This window comes from Nesoenas mayeri, assembly GCF_963082525.1.
Source record: "Nesoenas mayeri genome assembly, chromosome: 28".
Lineage (NCBI taxonomy): Eukaryota > Metazoa > Chordata > Aves > Columbiformes > Columbidae > Nesoenas > Nesoenas mayeri.
Genome location: NC_137558.1, coordinates 1,523,138 through 1,541,047, shown reverse-complemented (window position 1 = coordinate 1,541,047; position 17,910 = coordinate 1,523,138). Strand labels below are relative to the sequence as shown.

General features: G+C 70.3%; 1 protein-coding gene across 1 annotated transcript; it reads left to right on the top strand.

The window, feature by feature from the left end:
• The first annotated feature begins 297 nt into the window (after positions 1–297).
• On the top strand, positions 298–17,222 carry BAZ2A (bromodomain adjacent to zinc finger domain 2A). The gene is made up of 29 exons (XM_080360468.1): positions 298–367; positions 3,128–3,259; positions 3,521–4,003; positions 4,647–4,811; positions 5,118–5,237; positions 5,415–5,606; positions 5,676–5,736; positions 5,806–5,914; positions 6,037–6,138; positions 6,954–7,164; positions 7,246–7,307; positions 7,391–7,456; positions 7,538–7,750; positions 7,821–8,075; positions 9,031–9,245; positions 9,350–9,424; positions 9,545–9,707; positions 10,118–10,177; positions 10,258–10,393; positions 10,469–11,058; positions 11,651–11,876; positions 12,679–12,834; positions 13,862–14,025; positions 14,498–14,775; positions 14,861–14,993; positions 15,077–15,223; positions 15,302–15,525; positions 15,613–15,756; positions 16,853–17,222. The coding sequence occupies exons 2-29, from the start codon at positions 3,130–3,132 to the stop codon at positions 17,019–17,021; spliced, it is 5,049 nt and encodes a 1,682-aa protein (XP_080216594.1). The 5' UTR covers positions 298–367; positions 3,128–3,129; the 3' UTR covers positions 17,022–17,222.
• The last annotated feature ends 688 nt before the right edge of the window (positions 17,223–17,910 follow it).

The following is a 17,910-nucleotide window of genomic DNA, read 5'->3' as shown; positions in this document are numbered from 1 at the left end:
GCCCCGGCAGCTGCTGCTTTGTCCGCGGGGTCCCGGGGGGCCCCTCCGGCCCAGCCCCCCCGCGTGGGGCTCAAGCACCGGCTGCAAGCGGCTCAAGCACCGGCCCCTCACCGGGCGTACCGGAGATGGGGCGGGTGGTCTCCGTGTCCCCGGGGAGGGGGGGTCCCCGCAAGAGCTGCAGCCGTGGGGGCCGTGGCGCTGCGCCCCCCCCGCCCCGCCATTAAGGGCCGCGGTCCCTTTAAAAGGCGGGGCCGCCGCGGGGGGCGGGGCGGGCGGTGACATCACGCGGGGCCGGGAGCACCTGCGCCGCGCCCGGCTCCGCACCGGCACCGCACCGGCGGGCACCGGGCCCGCGCCGCCGCCCCAGGTACGCACCGGCGGGACGGGCCCGCACACAGGGATCCCCCCGCACCGGGACCCTCCCCGGGGCAGCGCCGGCCGCACCGGGATCCCCGGCTCGCTCCCGGGATCTCTGGCTTTGCACCGCGATTCCCGCACCGGACCGGGCAGGGAAGCCCGGACCGGGCCCCGCACCGGGCGGGCCCCGCCCTCCCTTGGGGCCGCACCGGGACGGCCCCGCCCTCCCTTGGGGCCGCACCGGGACAGGTCCCCCCGCACCGGAACGCGCTTCTCCCCCGGTGCGCGGCGGCGCCGCCGGTCCCTGCGCAGCGCGGCCCGGCCGGTGCCGCGTGACGTCACCGGGGATCCCGGGGGCCGGGGCGGCGCGGGGCCGGGGTGCGGGGGGGGGGGTCGCCGGTGTCCGCACCGCCGGGACGGGGAGCGCCCGCGTCCGCCGGGGTCCCGGCCTCGCCCCGCGGCCGCGCCGGCCGCCCCTGCCCCGCGCGGCGCCGCCGTTCTCCGGAGCGACCGGGGAAGCGACCGGCGAAGCGGGGCGGAGGTGGGCGGGGGGGGCGGTCCCGGGAGAAGCGGGGGGGGGACCCGGGACGGGGCGGGTGCGGGGGGGCGGCCCCGCGTGGGGATTCCCCCCGCCCTGACCCCACCGGGGGCGGGGATCCCCTCCCACGTGGGCGCGCGACCCGCCCCCCCCCCCCGGTGACGCGCGCGGCGCCGCTCCCGGTGACGCCACCGCGGCGGCCGTGACGCGCGGGGCGGGGGGCGGGACCGGGACCGCCCGGCGGCGCGAGGCGCTTCCTGCCCTGCGCCGCCGCCGTTTGGGCTCCGCTCGGCGCGGCGGGCCCGGTGCGGCCCGGCCCGGCGCCATGCGGAGCCGCGTCCCGCCCTGAGCCGGGCCCGCACCGCCCGCCGGGCCCGCGCCGCCGCTGCCAGGTGCGGGGTCAGGGCGGGGCGGGGGGGGAACGGTCCGCGGCGGCCGTTAACGGCCGGGGAGAGGGGGCGGTTGGGGCCCCGCGCGGGGGCGGCGCTGGGGAGACCAACCGCGCTTTGCCGGACACGGTGAGAACCTCCCCGCCATGCTCCCCGCGTCCCGGTGTGCCCGGTGGGACCCCCCGTTACCGGCGATCTCCCGGTGCAGCGTCCGGGCCTCACCTGGCTCGGAGCCGCGGCCGCTGCGGTTCCCCCGCGTTCGCACCCCGGGCGCAGGCGGGACCCCCCCCCGCACCGCCCGGCCCCGCTCCGTGCCCGCTCGGTTCCGCCGCCCCCGCCCGCTCCGGGACCCCCCTGCGGCGGGGCGGGGGGGGGGGGGGGGGGGAGCACTCCCCGGTTCCCGCGGGAGCGCTCCGGGGGGGCTGTTACCGCAGGGACCGGGTGCGGCGCGGGGGGGGCCGGTCCCGGCGCTTTGTCCGTCCATGTCCGTCCCCCCCGCAGGAAGCGGCCGGGAAATGGCAGCCGCGCGTCCCCTTGTTTGTGAAACGTCCTTTCTAATCAGGTCGCGTCTGGCTCCCGGGGCCGCCCGGTGCTGCGGGGCGGGGGGGCCGAGCTCCCCCAGGGAACCGGTGAGCCGGGCAGGGTGCCGGTGGGTGCCGGTGCTTTGGCACCGGGCGAGCGGGCGCTGCCACGTCGGCTCTGGGTGCCGCGATCAGCCCCCGGTGCCACCCCCGCGGTGCCACCCGCCGCACGGCTCCGGTCCCTCCGCTGGCGCATCCCGGGGGCCGCCGGCATCCCGGCGCTCGCCCTCCTCTCCTCGCCCGCTGGCGCCGGCTCCGGTTACCGGCCGTGGCCCAGTTTGTGGCTCCGCGTCCATCACGTGCTGCGCTGGCACTGGCCACGCTCCCGGTGGCATTTGGCACCCGGGGTGTCCCCGCAGTGGGGCCGGGCCCTGTTTACCCCCATGTCCCCATCCCGGGGCAGCCGGTGCTGCCGCAGCCCCGCGGCCATTGCCGGGGTTCGCTCTCACCTTCCAGCTTTTATTTTCAGGGCCGCGGTGTTTCCCTCCCGACCACATTCCCCACACCTGGCACCGTCCCAGTCCATCCCAGTCCATCCCAGTCCATCCCAGTCCACGGCGCTGACCTGCAGCCGCCACCTGCGCGGCTCCGGCGCGTCCCTGCGGCGGTGCCGTTGACGCCGTTCCCGCTGGCGCATCGCGCGCCGGGCGGCATCGCAAAGGCCTTTTCGTTGGGCAGCTCCGGCCGGGGGGGCTGCGCCAGCCCCCTGGGGGTGGGGGCGGCTGCGGGGACACTCGGGGACATCTGGGAGCAGCGTGTGGCAGCTGCGTCGCCGCCCATACGGGTTTCTCTGGCGGATGAATCACCGGTGGCCCCGGCCGGCAGGGAGAGGGTTTGGTGGCCGCGGCCTCTGCCGGGCACCAGCGAGGACATGATGAAATCCGCGCCGGGGTTTCGACACGGGCTGAGCTCAGTTCCGGGGAGCCCGGGGGGGGACACAAGGCTCCGGTCCCTCTGGTTGTCACCGCAGAGGCGTTTCTGTGCCGGGAGCGCCGCCGTTCCCCAGGGAGCGCCGGGGTCACGGAGCCGCGCGGGGGGGCCGGTGCGTCACTGTGCCGGAGCTGCCAAGGCCCCGCGATGGCGGCGCCCGGGAAGGAGCACGAGCGGGTGGCGCCGGCAACTGGGGATGCGGTGCCGAGCTCTGGCGGCTCATCTCGCTGGGGACACCGCGGTCCCAGCGCCCCGTGTCCCCCCGGCTCCATCGCGGGGGTCCCCGGTGCCACCGCCGGCAGGTGACCCCGCGCTTCTTGTCCCCTCGGCAGCGATGGAAACAAACAACCACCTGAACTTCACCGGCCTTTCCTCCGCACCCGCTGCCTCAGGACCGAAACCCACGCCTGCCTCAGGGGACAGCCCCTTCGGCCCCCCGCCCGCCGGCCCCCCGCCCGGGAAAGGTCAGTGTCCCCCCGGCACCGGCGTGGATTTGGCCGTCAGCTGATGCGGCGCTGCCAAGCACCCGGCTAATCCGGGGCCGGTTCTGCCGAGCGAGGAGCCGCGGCGCCCGGCTCCGTTTGGGCGCTGGGGTGGGGGCTCCGTGGCCGCCGGGACAGCTTGTCCGTGTGTCCCGAAGCCGTCTGGTCTGTCATGGCGAGGCAAGGCGGGTGTCACCAACGCCCCGGCGCCGCTGAGCGGTCTGTGCTCTGGCTCCCTCGCAGGTCTGAACGGGGACACGAATGTCAATGGCTTCTCTACTGTATGTCACCCCAGCACTTCAGGGACCCCCGGCTCGCCCCCCCTCCGCGCCTACGACTGCCTCTGGGACTACCCCCCGTTCCTCCCCGCCGGCGGCCGCAAGGCCGGGAGCCCCCCCGTGCCCCCCCTGGGGCCGTTCCCGCTCAACGGCACAACCGGGGGGTCCCGCCCGGCGTCCCCGGGACACGGCCCCGACCTGCGGGCGCCCGGGCAGGAGTTCTGGGGCAACGGGACCCCCGGCGCCATGGGGCTGAACCTGGACTCGCAGGAGCTGTACGACGCCTTCCCCGAGCAGAGCTTCGAGCTCATGCCCAACGGCCCCGACGGCTTCTACGCGGGGGAAGCCGGAGCCGGGCGCGGAGGCTCCGACGCCAAAGAGATGCCCCCCGCCATGGCGGAGAACGGCGCGGGGCTGGTGGGCAGCGTGGAGCTGGAGGAGGCGCCAGGTAGGAGTGTGGGCAGAGCTCTGGGTTTGGGGACCCCGCACTGGGGAATTGGGCTCCCCGGGGACACCCGGCCCGTTGGGACTTGTGCCGGGATCCCGTTAAACCGGGGCCGGGGTGCTGGGGGGTCGGCCCCAACCACCCGCTGCAGGAGGCGGTGGCAGCTCTTCCCCTGCGCCCTCTGCTTCCCCGGACCCTTCCCCTGCGTCTTCTGCTTCCCTGGACCCTTCCCCTGCACCTTCTGCTTCCCTGGACCCTTCTCCTGCATCTTCTCCTTCCCCGGACCCTTCTCTTGCATCTTCTCCTTCCTTGGACCCTTCTCCTGCATCTTCTCCTTCCTTGGACCCTTCCCCTGCACCTTCTGCTTCCCTGGACCCTTCTCCTGCATCCTCTGCTTCCCTGGACCCTTCCCCTGCATCTTCTTCCCTGGACCCTTCTCCTGCATCTTCTCCTTCTCTGGACTCTTCTTCTGCATCTTCTTCCCCAGACCCTTCCCCTGCATCTTCTTCCCCGGACCCTTCTCCTGCATCTTCTCCTTGCCCAGCCCCTTCCCCTGCCCCATCTCGTGCAGGTGACACCGTGGGGTGTTTGTCACCGCCGTGTCCCGTTGCCACGGGGGTTGTTCCAGGTCGGTTGTTCCTTTCAGATTTGAAGATGTGCAGCTACAACGGGGCCGCCCCCGGCGCCGCGGGTCCTGTCCTGGCCGCCGGCAGCGGCTGCCTGGGGGACGTGTCCCCCATCGCCCCCCGGCTGGAGGACACCCCCATCCTCAGCGGGGACCCCCTGGAGCCCTTCGAGTCCCTGGCCACAGGTAGGGGGGCTGCTGTGGGGTCAGGGTGGGCAGGGGCCCTGTGCATCCCCACCGGGCGGTGGTGACGGTGACAGCGGTGATGGTGACAGTGTCTCCGTGGGCTGGTGGCCGTGGGCAGCGCTGGACCCATGTCCCTCCCCACCGTGTCCCTCCCCACCGTGTCCCCATGTCCCTCCCCTCCCAGGGCATGGAAACCCCTTAACCCCTCCGCTCCCGGCGCCTTTTCGCCCAGGGGGGTCCATCCACCCGCCATGAGCAGGGATGGGGTTCTGCGCCCCCCCGGCCCAGCTCCTGCTGTCCCCCCAGACCCCGGCACCGGGGACCTCTACACCATGGACGACTCGCGGCTCGTGAGCGACAAATCCTCCCTGGATGACGCCCCCGGCCCCTTCGGCCTCCTGCCCGCCAGCCCCCCGCCCGCCCTCGGTACGTGCCCCCGCTGCTGCTCCCCGCCGGGGGGCGGCCGCCCCACCTGGCTCCCGCGGCACCTTTGTGTCGGTGCTGGGGGGACACGCAAGGGATTGGGGAGAGGGATGCGCAGCCATGTCCCCCCCGTCCCCGGTGTCACGGGTGACGGTGACATCCCTGACCTTGGCTCTGCAGACAGCGGCCTCGACCATACGGGGCCGGAGGAGTCGGGGGGGTCCCTGGAGCTCGACCCCCCGCTGGAGCCCGAGTCCACCGAGGAGGAGGAGGAGGAGGATGAGGACGATGCTGCCGATAGCTGCCCGGAGACATTGGCTGCGCCGGGAGCGGGGGGTGCAGGGGCCACCCCGGCGAGCACCGCGGCAGCAGGTGAGGCCGAGACCCCCGCGGGCCCCCCGTCCAGCCCGCGCCCCGAATGCATCCCGTCCCTTCCCACAGGTGACGTCCCCCGGCGGCGCATCGCCACCCCCGAGGAGGTGCGCGTCCCCCTGCAGCACGGGTACGTGTCGGCGTCCCCCCGGCCGCCCCCCGGCCGCCCCGCGGCCCCCGCTCACGGCCCTGTCCCCAGGTGGCGCCGGGAGGTGCGGATCAAGCGCGGGAACCATCGCTGGCAGGGAGAGACCTGGTACTACGGGCCCTGCGGGAAGAGGATGAAGCAGTTCCCGGAGGTGATCAAGGTGCGTCCGCAGGGTGGGGGGGCTGAGCCGGGACCCCCAACTGCAGCCGCTGGGAGCTGCGGGGCCCAGAGCGCCGCCCCTCGTCCCGGCCTTCATCCTCCTCCTCCTCCTCCTCCCGGCAGTACCTGAGCAGGAACGTGGTGCAGGACGTGCGGCGCGAGCACTTCAGCTTCAGCCCCCGCATGCCGGTGGGAGATTTCTACGAGGAGCGGGACACGACGGAGGTGGGTCTGGGGGCCACCCTGTCCCCCATTTGCGGTGGGCGCCGCGGGAGGGGACCCCGGTGGGTGATCCCGGTGGGCGCTGCGGGAGGGGACCCCGGTGGGTGATCCCGGTGGGCGCCACGAGAGGGGACCCCAGTGGGTGCTGCAGGAGGGGACCCCGGTGGGTGAACCCGGTGGGCACCACAGGAGGGGACCCTGGTGGGCGCCGCATAAGAGGATGCCGGTGGGTGATGCAGGTGGGTCCCACCAGGAGGGGACCCCAGTGGGCGCCACAGGAGGGGACCCTGGTGGGTGACCCTGGTGGGTGCTGTGGGAGAGGACCCTGGTGGGTGATGCAGGTGGGTCCCACCAGGAGGGGACCCCGGTGGGTGACCCCAGTGGGCACCACAAGAGGGGACCCTGGTGGGTGCCGTGGGAGGAGGTGACGCCAGTGGGTGCCATGGAAGGGGACTCCGTTGGGTGCCGCGGGAGGTGACCCCAGTGGTTGCCATGGGATGAGATGCTGGTGGGCGCCATGGGAGGTGACCCCGTTGGGTGCCGTGGAAGGGGACCCCGTTGGGTGCCATGGAAGGGGACCCCGTTGGGTGCCATGGAAGGGGACCCCATTGGGTGCCATGGGAGGGGACCCCGGTGGGCGCCGTGGAAGGGGACCCCAGTGGGTGCCGCAGGAGGGGACCCCGGTGGGTGTTGTGGGAGGTGACGCCAGTGGGTCCCAGGGAGGTGACGCTGGTGGGTCCCAGGGAGGGGACCCCAGTGGGTGCTGTGGGAGGTGACGCCGCTGGGTCCCAGGGAGGTGACCCCGGTGGGTGCCGCAGGGTCTGCAGTGGGTGAAGCTGAGCCCCGAGGAGATCCCCTCGCGCATCCAGGCCATCACGGGCAAGCGCGGCCGACCCCGCAACGCCGAGAAGACCAAACCCAAGGAGCCACCGGCCGCCAAGCGCGGCCGAGGCCGCCCGCCCAAGCTCAAGATGGTGGATTTGCTGAGCAAGACAGACGCGCGGCTGCTGAAGAGGCTGGAAGCCCAAGGTACCCCCACCTCCCCGGCCCCCCGGCTCGCTGCGCCCGGCTCGGGGGGTCCCCATGGCCACCCTCCCTCTCTGCTCGCAGACGTGCTCAGCGATGAGGACAAGCTGAAAATGAGCAAAATCAAGAAGAAAATGAGGCGGAAGGTACGAGCGGCCGCGCGGGGCTCCGGGCGGCCCCGGGATGGAGGGGGGAGGCGCCACCAGGTCGCTGAGCTTGTCCCTTGCAGGCCAAGAACAAGCAGAAGCAGGAGGCCAGAGCCCCCCGAGCAAAGGAGGCCAAGAAGAAACCCAAGGTGAGTGTGCGGGTACGATAGAGCCGGGACGGGGCAGGAGCCGGAGCCGCTGTCCCCACACGTCCCCGGGTACGTCCCCAGGCCAAGGAGAAGAAGGGCAAAGCGGAGAAGGGCAAGGAGAAGGTGGAGAAGGGCAAGGAGAAGGCCCGGCCCAAGGAGAAGAAGGGCAAAGGGGCTCGCAAGGCGGACAAGGGGCTGCTGGCCCAGCGGCGGCTGGAGGAGCGGCGGCGGCAGCAGCTCATCCTGGAGGAGATGAAGAAGCCCACGGAAGACATGTGCCTGGGGGACCACCAGGTAGGCCGGGGCACCGGGGGGCGGCGGGGGCGGCCGGTGAGCCGGCCCTGACCCCCCTGTCCCCCCGCAGCCCCTGCCCGCCTTCTCGCGCATCCCGGGGCTCGTCCTGCCCAGCCGCGCCTTCTCGCACTGCCTGACGGTGCTGGAGTTCCTGCAGAGCTACGGCAAGGTGCTGGGCTTCGACCCGGCGCGCGACGTGCCCAGCCTGTGCGCGCTGCAGGAGGGGCTGCTGGGGGGGCGCGACAGCGCGGGCGAGCTGCAGGACCTGCTGGTGCGGCTGCTGCGCGCGGCGCTCTGCGACCCGGGGCTGCCGCCGTACTGCCAGGTGAGCCGGCCCTGCGCCCGCCGGGCCCTTCCCCTGCGCCCTCTGCTTCCCCGGACCCTTCCCCTGCGCCCTCTGCTTCCCCGGGCCCTTCCCCTGCACCCTCTGCTTCCCCGGGCCCTTCCCCTGCACCCTCTGCTTCCCCGGGCCCTTCCCCTGCGCCCTCTGCTTCCCCGGACCCTTCCCCTGCGCCCTCTGCTTCCCCGGACCCTTCCCCTGCACCCTCTGCTTCCCCGGGCCCTTCCCCTGCACCTTCTCCTTCCTTGGACCCTTCCCCTGCGCCCTCTGCTTCTCCGGGCCCTTCCCCTGCGCCTTCTCCTTCCCCGGGCCCTTCCCCTGCGCCCTCTGCTTCCCCGGACCCTTCCTCTTCCCCAGACCCTTCCCCTGCGCCTTCTCCTTCCCCGGACCCCTCTCCTGCGTCCTCTGCTTCCCTGGACCCTTCCCCTGCGCCCTCTGCTTCCCCGGACCCTTCCCCTGCGCCCTCTGCTTCCCCGGACCCTTCCCCTGCACCCTCTGCTTCCCCGGACCCTTCCCCTGCGCCCTCTGCTTCCCCAGACCCTTCCCCTGCACCCTCTGCTTCCCCAGACCCTTCCCCTGCGTCCTCTGCTTCCCCGGGCCCTTCCCCTGCGCCTTCTCCTTCCTTGGACCCTTCCCCTGCATCTTCTCCTTCCCTGGACCCTTCCCCTGTGCCTTCTGCTTTCCCAGACCCTTCCCCTGCACTCTCTCCTTCCTTGAACCCTTCCCTGGGCCCTTCCCCTGCACCCTCTGCTTCCCTGGACCCTTCTCCCGCATCTTCTCCTTCCCCGGACCCTTCTCCTGTCCCTGCTCGTGTCCCTTCCCCAGCTGGGTCGGTGCCCCCAATGCCCTGGCTGCTGCAAGCTCGGGGAGCCCAGATTTGGGGGGTTCTGCTCTTGTGGGCAAAGACGGGTCTTCCCAACCCCCTCCCTGCTCTGCCCAGTCCCTGAAGATCCTGGGGGAGAAGGTGTCGGAGATCAACCTGAACCGCGACACGGTCTCCGAGATCCTGCGCTGCTTCCTGACGGCGTACGGGGCGGGCGAGGGGCTGTGCGAGGGGCTGCGCACCAAACCCTTCCAGGCGCTGCCCCCCGAGCAGAAAGCCGCCATCCTGGCCTTCCTGGTGACCGAGCTCAACGGCAGCGCCCGCATCATCAGGTGAGCCCGGGGGGGGCCAAACGTGACCCCTCCCGCGGGACCCGATCTGTCCCCGGAGCTGCCGGAGCCCCCGCAGCCCCCACAGCCGCCCCCTGTCCCCACAGCGAGATCGACAAGACGCTGGAGAACATGTCGAGCTACAGGAAGAACAAGTGGATCATCGAGGGCCGGCTGCGCAGGTGGGGGGCTGCCCGGTCCCCACGGCCACCGCGCCGTGGGCTGCACCCGGGCGGGGGTCTTGGGGTGACATTTGGGGTAGGGGGCAGCTGGAGGACGGTGTCTCTGCGGTGTCACCGCAGGCTGAAGGTCGCCCTGGCCAAGAAGACCGGCCGGCCCGAGTCGGAGATCACGGGGCTGGAGGACGGACGGCGCCGGCGCAGCTCCCGCCTGACGGACGAGACGGGGCTGGACATGGAGGAGGAGGAGGAGACGCGAGGCCGAAGATCCCGCAGGGAGGAGGAGGTGGGTGGCTGGGGCGGGGGGCGCAGAGGTGGGGATGCTGCCCCCGAGGGTCCGACGGGTCCGTCCGTCCTTCTTGGGGGTCTGACGGGTCCGTCCGTTCTTGGGGGGTCTGATGGGTCCGTCCTTCCCGGGGGGTCTGACGAGTCCGTCCTTCTTGGGGGTCTGACGGGTCTGTCTGTCCTTCTTGGGGGTCTGACGGGTCCGTCCGTCCTTGGGGGTCTGACAAGTCCATCCTTCCTGGGGGTCTGATGGGTCCATCCTTCTCCCGGGATCCGTCCTAACCTGGGGTCTGATGGGTCCGTCCTTCCCTGGGGATCCGTCCTTCCCCGGGGGTCTGATGGGTCCATCCTTCCCCGGGGGTCTGATGGGTCCGTCCATCCTGGGGGTCTGATGGGTCCATCTTTCCCCAGGCTGACACGTCCGCGTCCAGCGTCCCCGAGCTGGAGAGGCAGATCGAGAAGCTGGCCAAGGTGAGGGGCACCGGGGGCTGGGACCCCCCCCCTGCCATGGGGCTGTGGGGACCGTCACCCCACTGCGTCTCTCCCCACAGAGGCAGCTGTTCTTCCGCAAGAAGCTGCTCCACTCGTCGCAGACGCTGCGGGCGGCCGTGCTGGGCCAGGACCGGTACCGGCGCCGCTACTGGGTGCTGCCCCACCTGGGCGGCATCTTCGTGGAGGGCGCGGAGGGTGAGCGTGGCGGGGCCCCCGGGGGATGTCCCACGAGGGGACCCCACGTCTCACCTGCTCCTCCTGCCCTCGCAGAGGCCGAGCCGGAGCCCCCGGGGCCCCCCGAGGAGAAGGCGACCCCCCAGCTGTGCGCGGTGAAGGAGGAGCCGGCGGCCGCGCCGCCTCCCAGCCGGATGAACTGCGCCGCCCCGCGCGCCCGCGGCCGCCCCCGCAAGAGCAAAGAGGAGCTGCCGCCGCACTGGGGACCCGCGGCCCCCACCCTGAACGGGGCCCTGGAGGAGCCGGAGCCGCTGGGGCAGAGCCAGCACGACCTCAGCCAGTCCGCCTTCCTGTCCTGGCTGAGCCAGACGCAGTCGTCCCTGCTGCAGGGCTCCGTGCTCACCCCCGCCAGCAGCCCCGGCGCGGGGGACACGGGGCTCCCCCCGGCCCCGGCCGACCCCGCTGAGGAGGAAGAGGAGGAGGAGGAGGAGGGAGAGGAGGAGAGCGTCCCGGAGGCTGCGGAAAAGTGGGGACCCTGGTTCAACCTGCTGCCGCGGACGCCCTGCGATGACCGAGGTCCCCTGGCTACCTCCTCCGCCGAGCCCGTGCCGCGACCCCCCGCGCAGCCCCACGGCCAGCCCCACGGCCAGCCCCACGGCGAGCTGCCCAAGGGCTCGGCCAGGCAGGTACGGGCTGACACTGCGGGGGCTGCACCCCGTACGGTCCCCCCAGCGTCCCTGTGCTGTCACCCCAGCATTCCCATCCCTTCTCCCCAGCGTCTCTGCCTCGTCACCCCGGGGTCCCTGTCCCATCACCCCGGGGTCCCTGTCCCATCACCCTGGGGTCCCTGTCCCGTCACCCCGGCATCCCCATCCCGTCACCCCAGCGTCCCTGTCCCTTCTCCCCAGCGTCCCTGTCCCGTCCCCCTAGCGTCCCTGTCCCCTCTCCCCAACGTCCCCGTCCCGTCACCCCGGGGTCCCTGTCCCTTCTCCCCGGCGTCCCTGTCCCATCACCCCAGGGTCCCTGTCCCGTCACCCCAGCATCCCTGTCCCTTCCCCATCACCCCAACGTCCCTGTCCCTTCCTCCGGCGTCCCCGTCCCTTCTCCCCGGCGTCCCCGTCCCTTCTCCCCGGCGTCCCCGTCCCTTCTCCCCGGCGTCCCCGTCCCTTCTCCCCGGCGTCCCCGTCCCTTCCCCCAGCATCCCTGTCCCTTTTCCCCAGCATCTCTGCCTCGTCACCCCGGTGTCCTTGTCCCTTCTGACCGCTCTGTCCCTCCCAGCTGAACGGCCTCCCCGAGGACGACCCCGCGGCCCCCCTGCTCGCCTCCACGCCGGTGCACGCCGGCGCCAGGGCCCACGGTGCCTGTCCCCGGAGCCGCGGCGGCCTCGAGAAGCTCCAGGACATGCCGGGGCAGCCCAAGCGCCGAGGGCGACCCCCTACCAAATTCTTCAAGCAGATGGAACAGAAGTACCTGACCCAGTTGACGGAGCAGCCTGTTCCCCCTGGTGAGAGCCTGGCAGGGGCTTGGGGTGCAGGGTTTGGGGTTTGGGGGTTGCAGGATTTGGGGGTGCAGAGTTTAGTGGGAGGATCTGGGGGTGAAATATCTATGGGGTGCAGTGTTTGGGTATCAGGGTTTGGGGGTGCCGGGTATTGGGTGCAGAGTTGAGGGTAAAAGGATTTTGGGGTGCAAGGTTGAGGGGGGAAGGATTTGGGGGAGCAGGATCTGGAGTTGCAGCGTTTGGGGTTTCAGGGTTTAAGGGTTGCAGGATCTGGGGGTGCAGAATTTAAGTGGAGGATCTGGGGGTGAAGTATCTGGGGGGTGCAGCGTTTGGGTATCAGGATGTGGGGGTGCAGGGTTGAGGGTAGAAAGATCTTTGGGTGTCAAGTTTAGGGTGAAGGGTTTAAGGGTTGCAGGATCTAGGGGTTCAGGATTTGGGGGTGCAGAGTTTAAGGGGAGGATCTAGGGTTGAAATATCTATAAGGTGCAGTGTTTGGGTATCAGGACATCGGGATGGAGGATTTGGGGGTGCAGGGTTGAGGGTGAAGGGTTTGGGGGTGAAGGGTTTGGGGGAGCAGGATCTGGAGTTGCAGGGTTTGGGGTTTCAGGGTTTAAGGGTTGCAGGATCTGGGGGTGCAGAGTTTAAGGGGAGGATCTGGGGGTGAAGTATCTGGGGGGTGCAGCGTTTGGGTGTCAGGACATCGGGATGAAGGATTTGGGGGTGCAGGGTTGAGGGTGAAGGGTTTGGGGGAGCAGGATGCGGGCTTGCAGGGTTTGGGGGTGCTGAGCCCCCCGGCGCTGCCTTGCAGAGATGGCGAGCGGCTGGTGGTGGCTGCGGGACGCGGAGGAGCTGGAGGCGGTGGCGCGGGCGCTGCACCCGCGCGGCATCCGCGAGAAGGCGCTGCACAAACACCTCACCAAGCACCGCGAGTTCCTGCGCGAGGTCTGCGGGCGAACCCCCACGGGTGAGCGGCGCCGCCCCCCACCCCCCTACTGAGACCATTTCACAGTGTCACAGTATGTTTGGGATTGGAAGGGACCTGGAAAGCTCATCCAGTGCAACCCCCCATGGAGCAGGAACCCCCAGATGAGGTTACACAGGAACCAGGCGGGTTGGAATGTCTGCAGAGAAGGAGACTCCACAACCCCCCTGGGCAGCCTGTTCAGGCTCTGCCACCCTCACCACCAACAAGTTTCTGCTCAGATTTAAGCGGAACCTCCTGTGTTCCAGTTTGCACCCACTGCCCCTTGTCCTGTCACTGGTTGTCACCCAGAAGAGCCTGGCTCCATCCTCCTGACACTCCCGCTTTATATATTTATAAACATTAATAAGGTCCCCTCTTAGTCTCCTCTTCTCCAAACTAAAGAGCCCCAGCTCCCTCAGCCTTTCCTCACACGGGAGATGCTCCACTCCCTCCAGCATCTTGGTGGCTGCGCTGGACTCTCTGCAGCAGTTCCCTGTCCTGCTGGAACTGAGGGGCCACAGCTGGACACAAGATTCCAGGTGTGGTCTCCCCAGGGCAGAGCAGAGGGGCAGGAGAACCTCTCTGACCTACTGACCACCCCCTTCTAACCCACCCCAGGTCCCATTGGCTTCCTGGCCACAAGGGCCAGTGCTGGCTCAGCCCGCAGCACCCAGGATTCCCAGCTGGTCTCCCGTCCAAGTACTGACCGGGCCCGACCCTGCTTAGCTTCCCAGATCGGGCATTCTCAGGGTGCTATGGCTGTATATATTACATACATATATATATATATATATGTGTTCCCCAAGTATATCTTGATAGTATCTGAACTAAACCCTTTTTCCAAGGGCAGAGCAGAGGGACAGGAGAACCTCTCTGACCTACTGACCCCCCCTTCTAATCCTCTCCAGGTCCCATTGGCTTCCTGGCCACAAGGGCCCAGTGCTGGCTCATGCTCACCCTGCTGTCCCCAGGACCCCCAGCTCCCTTTTCCCTACACTGCTCTCTAATATGTAATTTCCACCCCCAGACCCCATTTTCCACCCCTGCCCCGAGGCGGCCGGCGCCGCGGCGTCCCGGGAGGCGCTGGCGCGGTGGTCGGTGACGGACAGAACGTACGAGACCGACCTGGCGGTGCTGCAGTGGGTGGAGGAGCTGGAGCAGCGCGTGCTGATGGCGGATCTGCAGATCCGGGTGGGTGCCGGCACGGGCGCCACTGTACCATGACCCCCACCCCGCCCCGCCGTGGGTGCCGCTGTGCCGTGACCCCGCTCCCCGCCGTGGGTGCCGCTGTGCCGTGACCCCCCCCCCCCGCCGTGGGCGCCATGGTGCCATGACCCCCCAGCGTGGGCGCCACGGTGCCGTGACCCCCACCCTGGTGTGGGTGCCACTGTGCCATGACCCCCCCTCAAGGCCTGGGTGCCACTGTGCTGTGACCCCCCCCAGCGCGGGTGCCGCTGTGCCGTGACACCCCCACCCTGGCGCGGGCGCTACTGTACCGTGACCCCCCCAGGCGTGGGTGCCGCTGTGCCGTGACCTCACTCCGGCATGGGTGCCGCTGTGCCGTGACCCTCCCAGTGTGGGTGCCACTGTGCCATGAACCCCACCCGGCGCCCACCTCGACCCCCCCCCTCCGGCGCCCACCCTGATCCCCCTCTTCCCGCAGGGCTGGACGTGCCCCAACCCCGACTCGACGCGGGACGACCTGCGGTACTGCGAGCACAAAGTGGAGCCCCTGGAAGACATCACGGTGCGGAGCCGGCGGGACGGGCAGCCCCCGCGCCGCGAGCCCACCAACCCCCTGGACCTGGCGGTGCTGCGGCTGGCGGCGCTGGAGCGCAACGTGGAGCGGCGCTACCTCAAGGAACCGCTCTGGCCCCTGCACGAGGTGGTGCTGGAGAAGGCGCCGCCAAACCGCCCCGAGGAGCCCAACCCCACCGAGATGTGAGTCCCGCGCGCCCCGCCGCCGACCCGCCGGGATGCGGGGGCCGCGCTGAGCCCCCATTTCCCCCCGTTTTCCCCCCCGTAGAGCCTACGAAATCACCCCCCGCGTGCGGACGTGGCGGCAGACGCTGGAGCGGTGCCGCAGCGCGGCGCAGGTCTCGCTCTGCATCTACCAGCTGGAGAAATCCATCGCTTGGGAGAAGTCTGTCAACCGCGTGGTGAGTGGGGAGGATGGGACCGGGGTGCTGGGGAGTGGGGGGGGTCCCCGGGGGTCCCCGCGGCTCATCCCCCATCCCCGCAGACCTGCCTGGTGTGCCGGCGCGGGGACGACGACGAGCACCTGCTGCTGTGCGACGGCTGCGACCGCGGCTGCCACCTCTACTGCCACCGGCCCAAGATGACGGAGGTGCCCGAGGGCGACTGGTTCTGCTCCGTCTGTGTGTCCCGGGTGCGTTATGGGGCACCCCCCACCCCACAAACCGTGTACGAGCGGCGGCTCCGGCGCTGATCTCCTCCCTCCCCGCAGGCCGGGCAGCACCGGGACCCCGGGACCCCTCGGCGCGGCAAGAAGCGGAAATGGGGGCGCCTGTTTGGGGGGAGCGTGGAGGAGGAGGGGACCCCCCGGCGCCGCCCGGCGTCGCGCCGCCGCGAGGTGCTGCCGGTGCCGCGGGACGCGGGCGGGGGGCTGACCCCCCCCAAGCGCCGGGGCGCCACGCTGCGGAGCCAGCCCAGCGACCTGACCTTCTGCGAGTGAGTGGGGTCTGGGGGGAGCGGGGGTGTCCGGGGGGGCTCCCGCTGACCTCGTATAATCTCCCCACCCCCCCCCCGCGCCCCCAGGATCATCCTGATGGAGATGGAGTCGCACGAGGACGCGTGGCCCTTCCTGGAGCCCGTCAACCCCCGCCTGGTCCCCGGCTACCGTAAGGTCATCAAGAACCCCATGGACTTCGCCACCATGCGCACGAGGCTGCTGCGGGGCGGGTGAGCGGGGTTTGGGGGGGTCCCCTGGGGTTTGGGGGGGTCCCCTGGGGTTTGGGGGTGGCCCCTGGGGTTTGGGATCCTTCCTGGGTTTGGGGATCCCCCCTGCAGCTTGCAGTCCCTCCCCTAGAGATTTGGGGTCCCTCCTAGTGCTGGGATTCCCCCCTGCTTTGGAAATGGGGATTCCCCCCCCCTTTGGAGATGGAGATTCCCCCCCCCTTTGGAGATGGGGATTCCCCCCCGCTTTGGAGATGGGGATTCCCCCCTGGGGCTCCTTCCTGGGGCTGGGGTCCCCTCCTTATAGATTTGGGGTCCCTCCTGGTGCTGGGATTCCCCCCTGGAGATGGGGATCCCCCCGGGGGTCTTTCCTGGGCCTGGGGGTTCCCTCCTTCATTTGGAGATTCCCCCTGCAGATTGGGGTCCCTCCTGGTGTTGGGGTTCTCCCATGGAGATGGGGATTGCTCCCCCCGACCCCGGGATGGGGATCCCCCCCGACCCCGAGATGGGGATTCCCCCACCTGGGAGTGTTTCCTAGGCCTGGGGGTTCCCTCCTGCGTTTGGGGATTCCCCCTGTGTGTTGGGGTTCCCCCCCTGGAAATGGGGATCCCCCCCGGGGGTCTTTCCAGGACCTGGGGGTTCCCTCCTGCATTTGGGGATTCCCCCTGCAGATTGGGGTCCCTCCTGGTGTTGGGGTTCTCCCCTGGAGATGGGGGTTCCCCCCCACCTCAAGATGGGGATTCCCTCCCACCTTGAGATGGGGATCCCCCCCCCCTCTGAGATGGGGATCCCCCCCCCTCTGAGATGGGGATTCCCCCCTGGAGGTCTTTCCAGGGCCTGGGGGTTCTCTCTGCAGATTGAGGTCCCTTCTGGTGTTGGGGTTCCCCCCCTGGAGATGGGGATTCCCCCCCACCTCGAGATGGGGATTCCCCCCCTGGGGGTCTTTCCTCATGCTGGGGATTTCCCTCCTGGCTCTTAGGGCTGGGATTCCCCTTTAGGGCTGGTATTCCCCTTTAGGGCTGGGGTTCCCCTTTAGGGCTGGGGTCCTCTCTCGGCTTTGGGGGTCACCTCCCGCCGCCCCCCTCCCCCCCGCACCCCGCAGGTACTCGAGCTCGGCGGAGTTCGCGGCGGACGCGGCGCTGGTGTTCGACAACTGCCGCACGTTCAACGAGGACGACTCTGCCGTGGGCCGCGCCGGCCACGCCATGCGCAGCTTCTTCCAGAGCCGGTGGGAAGAGTTTTATCAGGGAAAACCCCCCCTCGACCCCTGAGGGGCCCCCCCCGCGCCCCCCCAGCCCACCCTGGTGTTGGGGTGGCCCCCCTAAACCCACCCAGGGTCGGGGTCCCCCCGCCCCCCCCTAGAACTGACTCCTCTGGAGCTGCTCTCGCTGCCTGCTGATCCTGCGGGGCCCCCCCCCAAAACAGCCCCTATTTTGACACCCCCCCAGCACCACAAACTCACAGACTGTGTACGCCAAAAAGAAAACAAAAAAAGAGGTGTTTTTTTTTCTTTATTTCTTTTTAAAGTTTTATTTTCTAATTAAAAACAGAAGTAACCCCCCCCCCATACCCCCTCCTATATAAAAAGAAGCAAATTACCCCCCCCCCCCCCACCCCGGAATATTTAATAATAGCAATAGTTCATAGTGAATGTGTCCGACATGTGTTACTGGCCAGTAAAGTGGACTTAGCCCCGCCCTGCGCAGACACTTTATGGGGAGGGGGGACCCCACCTGGCTCCAGGGACCAAACCCGGGGGGGAAGTGGGGGGGGGGGGGGCAGCGGGGGGCCCCGGCAGCCCCTTTGCTGCCTCTCAGGAAGAGCCCGGCCCCCCCCCCCAACCCCACTCCACACCCCCCCCCCCCCCTCCCCACCCCAACTGGGACCCCTCAGGGACACCCCCCCCCCCCCACAACCCCACCATGGACTTGATGCCTCAGGCGGGTGTTGCCCCCCCCACCCCCCCCCCAACAAGCCGGGGTGGGGAGGGCACAGCATGGGGAGGGGTGTCCCCCCACCCCCCCTCACCCCCCCCCCGCCTCCCCCTGGCCAGGATATTACGGGTACTCGCTCTGGGGGTTCGGGGCGGTTTGGGGGGTCCCGGGCGCATCCCCCTTCCCCCCGAGCACTGAAACAACTCACCTACCTGGGCGGGGGGGC

Coding starts and splice junctions, on each gene's coding strand:
- BAZ2A (XM_080360468.1), top strand. CDS start 3,130: ATGGAAACAAACAACCACCTGAACTTCACCGGCCTTTCCTCCGCACCC. Junction 3,260..3,520: donor CGGCCCCCCGCCCGGGAAAG/GTCAGTGTCCCC, acceptor GCTCCCTCGCAG/GTCTGAACGGGGACACGAAT. Junction 5,238..5,414: donor CAGCCCCCCGCCCGCCCTCG/GTACGTGCCCCC, acceptor TTGGCTCTGCAG/ACAGCGGCCTCGACCATACG.